Source organism: Magnolia sinica, chromosome 15 (assembly GCF_029962835.1).
Source record: "Magnolia sinica isolate HGM2019 chromosome 15, MsV1, whole genome shotgun sequence".
Taxonomy (NCBI): domain Eukaryota; kingdom Viridiplantae; phylum Streptophyta; class Magnoliopsida; order Magnoliales; family Magnoliaceae; genus Magnolia; species Magnolia sinica.
In genome coordinates, this window is record NC_080587.1 from 44,031,896 (window position 1) to 44,040,391 (window position 8,496).

General features: G+C 35.9%; 1 protein-coding gene across 1 annotated transcript; it reads right to left on the reverse strand.

The window, feature by feature from the left end:
* Positions 1-2,776: 2,776 nt before the first annotated feature.
* On the reverse strand, positions 2,777-6,962 carry LOC131227150 (heavy metal-associated isoprenylated plant protein 26). Its single transcript, XM_058222874.1, has 3 exons — positions 6,775-6,962; positions 6,586-6,667; positions 2,777-3,391 (listed from the first exon to the last, which is right to left on the reverse strand). Exons 1-3 carry the CDS (start codon positions 6,784-6,786, stop codon positions 3,210-3,212), a joined length of 276 nt encoding a protein of 91 aa, XP_058078857.1. The 5' UTR covers positions 6,787-6,962; the 3' UTR covers positions 2,777-3,209.
* Between the last annotated feature and the right edge of the window lie 1,534 nt (positions 6,963-8,496).

Genomic DNA, 8,496 nt, shown 5'->3' on the forward strand with positions numbered 1-8,496 from the left:
CACGATCTTCTCACTTATAAATAGTGCACGAATCTCAGAAGAAATTATCGAATTAATTAATCCATTCAAGCCAATCTTCGTCGAACTTCTGAGAGATAATTCTGTGCTCCATCTAAGCTAAGTGTGCTTATTTAATATTCTCTTTTCTTAGCTTTATTTTAATTGATTTTGTTTCTGCTATTCCAATCTGATTTGATAAAGAGGAATTATTATTCCCTTTCTTTGGAATCAAAATCAATTAAGGCAAGCCCTATTTGGTTTAATTTAAAATCTATTAGAATTAGAACCATTGTAATCGAGTACTGGACATTGAACTTGGACATTCAATCATCTACTTTGATTTGGTTCTACTGGGCTGCTACAACGAAGGAGATATTTAGGTATTTTACATATTGTAAATTCCTTTCTATTATTTTGGTTTCTTTCAAGATTTGCCAGAAAAATCTTGTTGTTTTGGTTTTCTGAGGAGAGCCAGGAAAACTCAGAAGTGGGGTTTTTTTAATTATGTAAGCCCACATACAAAGACACAATTGTAAGGGTTTTGGGTGAACCTGGGAAAACCTATTTTTAGTGAATGTTAATATCCCCTGTGTGAGGATATTAGGAGTGGATTAGCTTTTTGTGTGGTTGTTGTATAACAGTTGGTGAACACACAGGCGAACCACTATAAACCCTTGTATTGTGATTGAATGATTTATTCTTCTATTCTTTAATTATTCTTTTGTGGGATGTATGTATGGTGGTGAATGTTGTAATCATTTAATTCAAGCTTTGTGAGAATGTTGTAATAGTTTAGAATTTATTTTCTGCTATTCCTTTATCAGCTTGATTTTCAATTTCATTTGAAAGTTGTTCCAGAAAGGTTGCCCTGCCATTTTTATGGTGTATGGCTGTCCCTAGAACAATACATTTTTGATTACAAGTTATTTCAATTCAGTTTGTATTTATTTTTTGTATTCCTCTTCGATTTGAGACTTGATACAAAGATCTTTCTAGAAATAAGGTTGTCCTACCATAAACTCTGTTTTTGGTGTAAGGTTGTCCTTAGAACAACGTTTGTATCAACCTCTCAAGATCTGAATTTTGAGGTTATTTTAATTTACTGCATTGTGATTTACTTTGGCTATCTTATTCATTTTAATTCCGCTATTATTAGTTTTATTTGGCATTGTCCTATTCACCCCCCCTCTAGGACATATAGCTTGGCCTTTTCAAAAATCACATTCAAAATTATGGTCAATAGAATGAATAGTGAACAATTAGACACACCGCAACTTAAAAAGGACTATCCCCATCCATTCAAATGGTAGTCATGCTTGAATTTCGATGATGAAAATCTTTTAAGGAGGTAGAATATCATGACCCAAAATTTTGTATGCATACATGTACACACATACATACGCACTTATATTCACTTAAACATACCTACATAGATCTATCCATTCATCCTTACATTTATACATAACTGACTATGCATCCGTCAATGTATACTAAATGTGTTAATTGATATGCATGTTTGATCACCTAGTGTTAACCATTCATTTATGTAGAAAATTAATCCACTTATGACTTAGATTGATCTTGAAAATTTTAATTATATAAATTGTGAATAAATAAATGTATGCATATGTACAAGTTCACAATCACCACTCATACACACAAAACCGGCCGTTCATTCATTAGTTCATACATTTAAGTACTCATCTAACTGTCCAATTGATCCTTTAACCATTCATTATGTAAGTACTTGATTATCCATGCAATTATATGATAAACATTGATCATCAAATTTATGATGATTCATCCGTTAGATCATCAATCCAAGCATAAACTATCCATCAATGATTCTATTTAACCATTGATCTATTAAACTGATCATTTGATCGATTATATGATGAATAGATAATCTAGATTGTGAAGATCCATCATTTGATCACTTAATCCACTCATCATCCATGCAAAATTCATTGCATTGCATTATTTGTTCATCTATTAGAATATGTGTCCAATAAGGCAACCGTTCATTTTATAAATTTACCATTAGATTATTTGACTCCATGTGTATGCCTTTTATAAGCATCTAACCTTTGATCATGACCTATCCATCCATTAAATTATTTACTAGTATTCTTTGCTTTAATGAAAAGGTAGGACCATGATGTATACCCTTGTTTATTCATACACATATGGTTTCTGTTTTTAATAAGTTGTCATTATGCATGTGAGTTGGCATAAGATGGGATTAGGTGTAATTAAGATAAAATGATTATTTTTTCTTTTGCTTCAAAAATGATGTGAGTGCTATTATCTATTAAGAATATTTGAAACAATATGAGAAATATGAGAGGATTTCCATTAAATCAATGCTTCTTATACTAGGAGGCTGATCTTCCCTTGAAGTAGATTAAAACACATAATTCTTGCTCATTCGTGAGTATATATCTATCAGATATCTCATTTATGCACCATACTTGAGTCATATTTCAAAGTGGAGAATATTTATGTGCAATCTAATCTATCCATTGGGTAACCCCGACCAAGTAAATGCTCTATTTTTGAGCTAAAACCGATGCAAACTCAACTAGATATGCAAGTCTAAAGATCTGATTGATACGTGATGGTACCTGGACCCGATAACTTAACGCCAGGCTAGGTGCTTAAAAAATTATAATAGGAGCCGGAAGAACCAGGATTCGACAAGATGTTAAGGGTCTAGTGTGTGTAATATACTCTCAGACCCAACTTCTCAAAATCCCTAATTGTCCTTTGAAAATGATTCACAAATCTATATTGCTTAGTAATTTTCTTTCCCTTTAATCGATTGGCCGGATTTGTTAAATACGACCCACTATGAGAATATCTAAAATCTACTTCATATACATTGTATAAATGGCAGAAATATCCTCCTATTTGTTTGGTATGCTGAGAAATGCTAAACAAGATATCCCCTCATTCCCCACTACGTATGGATGTATCCAAACTGTTCATCTAAAACGATCACACTTTATGTTAGGCTGTATGGGAAAGCTGTGACTGGCCAGATAGCATCAGAATCCAAATGAAGGTGAGTTGTAACTTGTCTAGCATTTTCGCTTGTGATGAACGGACTGGATCATCATGAAGTGGGACAGAAAAGGCAAGTCTTATTAGCACTTGTCTTCTCATGGTATATATGATGTTGTATACAACACAAGCCCCCTTAGGAAGCGTTAAGAAGCATGCATCTGTTTGTGACCACCATTGCTAAAGTCTTTATTGAGCTCATGGATTTCCAATATCTCGACTCGACGGTTGATCTTCTTCCTTATCTTTATGGCTAAGGCGGCCGGATCGAAAGCTCCACAGACAGTGACCCTACACAGCTTCTTCTCTATCAAATGGCTCTCTATCTCTTCACCGACCATGCAAAACCAAAGAAAATGAAACCTTATGAGAAATCGTGTGTACTTTTGTTGTAAAGCGGGTCGCAGACACTTTAATAGCAAAGATAGACTAGAGAAGGCCTGATCAGAGGCAGAAACAATTCAGATTGTCAGAACCTTAAAACAGTTGTATCTCACAAACTAGGATGAGTTTTTTGACATATTATATATGATTTTGGGGCAGGAGAAACTACTTAAGCCAACCGACCCCCTTATGCCAGGTTCTCCATACTATATTTGAGAGATTTCATCAGATCGACAATCAAAAGTCCCTTTTATTTTCATGTTTACTATAAAAAGTTTTAGTTTGAGTTAGAGTAAACCAAGCAGATAAGTTCATATATATTAAAGGTCAAATCATTATTTGCCTATATGTACATAATATGTTAATATTTGGAGTAGATGAGGATTGTATGAAAGAAACTAAAAAGTTTCTAAGTACCAACTTTGACATGAAGGATATGGGTAAAGCTGATGTAATATTAAGTATTAAGATTTATAATCTTAATGATGGAATATCCTTAACACAATCTCATTGCCTAGAGAAAGTGTTAAATAAGTTTAATCACTATGATGGTAAACCGGTTTCAACCCCATTTGATCTAAGTATTAAATTGGTTAAAAATACTGGTAGATGTAAAGCGCAACAAGAATATGTGAGTGTTATTAGGAGTTTAATGTATGTAATGAATTGCACTAGACCCAATATAGCATTCATAGTAGGAATGTTAAGTAGGTATACCAATAATCCATGACAAGTACACTGGAATGCGATTTCGAAAGTTTTGAAGTATTTAAGAGGAACCATAGACTATGGACTGCATCATAAATCAAATCCCACTATACTTGAAGGGTAAAACGATGCAAGCTAAAATGTAAAAAGCATAAAATCTAAATCTACAAGTGGCTGGATATTCACTCTTAGAGGATGAATAATATTATAAAAAATAAACATGGAAAGTGAGTTTATTGCACTTGGTGCTGCTTGTAAAGAAGGTAAATGGCTAACATACTTACTGATGAAAATTTCATAGGCCAAAACCTACTCCTGCTATATCTATCTTTTGTGATAGTTAGGCTACTCTTTGTTGTGTTATGAGTAAGACTTATAATGATAAGTCTAAAAATGTAGGTCTAAGGTATAACTTTCTTAAAGGATTGCTCAGAGATGGAGTAATCACAATGGAATATATTAAATCCATCCTGAACTTAGTAGATCCCTTGACAAAAGGTTTATCAAGAGATTAAATAAGGAGAACCACTAAAGGAATGGGACTATGATCCATAAATATATAACTTTCACTCTTAATTGCAACCCTACCTATGTTTTGAAATATAAGCTAGGTTCAAATGGACAAACAAGTCAAGTACGTGATTGAAACATGCACTAGAAAAAAAAATGATTCTCATTCCTAAAAGTCTAGTATTTGGTTTCTGCATTTCATAGGAGGCTAAGTACTAAATCTTAATAGGTTTATAAGCAGACTTTGTTGGGATGAAGCATAACCATCTTTGATAGATCTACCTATATGAGTAGAGAAGTGAGGCCACTTTTGAAAAGATTGAGATCGTCTCTAGAATACTCATGAAATCAGGATACGCACAAGGCTAGAAATGTACAAACTTTTAAATCTCCAGTTATATATGAATATATGTGTGTTATGTGTTCGGTGAGTCATATAAGGTCTTTAGTTAAAAACTAATGGGTTATTAAGTAACTGGCATAACTTTAATGCGAATTCAAAAGATACATTTATTTATACACCTATTTATATATATATGTCATTCATTTTATAATCTAATTTTATTTTTAAAATTATGGGGGATTGTTGTGTTTTAAAAAAAAAAAATTTCAAAAATAAAAGTTTATTTTAATAAGTAAATAAATATATTAATAATTAAAACTTTCCATAAATAGAGTGTGTAGTTAGATGGTAAGAGAAGGGGTTTTTGCTTCTGCAACCAGGGTTCAAATCTCTCGCGCAAGCGGTGTGGGCTGTAGGGCTACTTGGGCACTTTATTAGGCGCACTTAGCACTTCGCACGTGCACATCGTCGCATGAAGCTAAAAGAGCCTTATTCTTTTTTGCACTGGTTTAAATCATTTTGAGCCATGGTGCAACTTGAATTGAACTAGTAGAGTCTACCATGAAGTATTTTAACCTAGTGTTGATTGAGAGTAACTGTGACATGTTTGTACATATGCCGTCTATGCCACGTGTCGCTTATGTGGCAACAATTAAGATGATTAGAACATGTGGTTACAATTTTATACTAATGGATAACGGTTTCTGTCTGAAAGGGTACATAAATAATTGCTATAGGACAAAGAGTCATGTTCTTTCATGAAAGACAATTGTTTGTTGTGAATGGGTATGGAGTTCTTGAAGAGGCACATTAGCATCTCTTCAGGAACCTTGACCCTTCAATTTGTATAAATCCTGGATACTATAATCCAGAAGATATACTCTTCATTCTTAAGATAATATCATCTTTTGTGCAAGTATTGTTGATCTAACCTCTTACTAAGTTTTTTCTGAACATCTTAAAGGCATATCGTGTCAAATCTAGAGATCTGTTCAACACTTATGTGTGCAAATTTTTATGTTTAAATTCGGATTGAGAGTTTATTGTATCCTAAAGACAATTTACAGATTTTCTACGTTTACACTTGTTGGAACTACCATGAAAAGGGCAACAAACCTATCTTGAGATATATTGACTATTCAAGTCAAGCTTTGAACTCGATAAATATGATCATCTCATTATATTTTTCCTCTATCCTCCGTTGTGTACAAGATTCTTTCATTTCTAACACAATCTTCACAGTGTAACGTGCCAAATGAATGGACCATATTTCTAACTGCACCGTGTAGCCCCACATTGATTTCAAAGGTTTGGCCGACCTAGTAATACAAGTGGCCCAATTTTTGTGCCATATGATTTTTGTGGATGGGCAGGACGATGATGTGTTGTAGGGGTTAATGTTGTACTTTGCCTCTCCATCATGAGATCTCCTTCAATGAGACATCTCATCATGGATTAAAGCTCATGATAGTTGGTTATTAAGATTGTTTTTAATACTAGCTGGAAGGAAATATAATCTCTAATACATAATGAAATAACAGAGATTGTAATCAGTTGTCTAAAACTAATATACTAACCTTGTATTTTGAGTAGGACTCTTCTTATTTTCCTGAAGCAACCGTTGCAGTCGATGTTGATCCTCATAAGCATGCAGCAAAACTGCGAAGAAAGAGAGACCAAACATCCCTTAACATCCTTAATAATGATACAAACACTTTTGGTAGAAATATTTGCATGAGGAAAAAAAAAGAAAAGGAAATGCTTGCCTTTTCCGTCATCAAGGGGAGATTTCTGAGCCGATGATTGTCAGCTGCCTCCAAAAGCGATGGAAGGAGATTTATAGATGGTATTAGGAATCTTGGGTTGTTTGGAGTGTATTCTAATCTGGGTTTGCATTTGGCATTTGTTTTTGCTGTGGCATCTGATTCTATTGAAGCCCAAGCTGAGGGAGAAAGAAAGCGTCTTGTTTTTGAATAAGGTGAGGGAGAAAGAAAGCGTGTTGGATTATAATGTGGGCCAGGTTGTTTGCACGCTTGTGTGATATCTTAACCATTCAATGGGTGGGATTGATCCGATGTGATCGTGGACTGACCCAAAAAAACAGGTTGGTCTACTCATAAGGTCGGCCACACGCATATCTGAAATGTAGAATCTCCGTCTTCTCTTTTTTATAACCGTTCGTTTTACTCACACGTTTGGCATGCCTGATTACTGCACTTAGGGCATGATCATAGAGGTTCTCGCCTGATGAATGGCCTGGAGCTTGCACACTAGGACCGGGAATATGTCCAAAGGCTACGAGTGAAGAGTAGGCCATAGGCTCATTGGTCCTAGTCATGGACCCCACCCCCTGTAATCTGTTGACCAATAAAATGCCTCTCCCTTGGTCGTTGTGTCCGGATCAAGTAGATGCCGTTGGGTAGCTAACCAACTCTCATGCTTTACACCAATGCATGGGAGAAGGCTGCTCTGATCTCCATGTGTGGACCCATGTGCCATCCTGGGACATGTCTAGGCATCCAGTCCATGTATCAGGTGGGACCCACCATGTTGATAATCTGGTCAGAAAATCAGTCTGATTGACTGTCAGGTAGGCCACACAAGCAGGAAAACAAAGGAAGACTTCAAAATACTGCAAGTTTTCGTGGACCATCCAATTTTTTTTATTTATTTTTGGTACGTGTGGGTTACCTGACCGGTGCACCGCCTCTCCTTAATCACCGGTTGATAAAACCCGATGTAGGGCCCGACTGCGCTAAATTTTTGGTGACATGATCTGAGCTGTGGACCGCACCTGATATACATCACTCAGAACTCTTACACGTGACAGCTTGGCTTCTGCTTCCACGTGCAAGCAAACTTCTCGACAAATTTTTTCCTGAAGACTCACTACCGTCAGCATCATTGAGAATGAATCAAATGGAATGACGTTTGGAAAATCCTAACCAAAGCTTTGTACGTTGATGTGAAATTATACCCGCTTTTAACTGTTTGTTCCTTAAAGTGGACAGTTCGATGGCAACGATTGTTTCAGCGGTGCGACTTCCTTAAGGCGCACCTTTATCGGAGGAAGGAGAAACGGGGAAGACAGCCTCTAGCACAGACACACGGAGAGAGGGAAGGAAATCGAGTGGGGCTGAGAGAGAGAGAGAGAGAGAGAGAGAGAGAGAGAGAGAGAGAGAGAGAGAGATGATCGAGGGTGGATTTTTTATTTTTTTTACTCACGGGAATTGAGGACGGAGGGGGCGAGGGATGCATTTTTTAGGGCATTCGTTTACTTCCATTGCCAGATCCATTGTTATGTACGAGATGCTTCTTTTTTCGTCCGAAATGGTTCAAAACCGCTTCAAATTTGGAACTACCAATAACAGTACCTGAACCAAAAATGTAGCCATTTCAAATTTATGATTTTGGTGTAGTGTCAATGACTATGGGCATGCCCCCAAGGATCTTTCCAACTGGAAGGAGAAGTCCTGAGTAAACTCTGC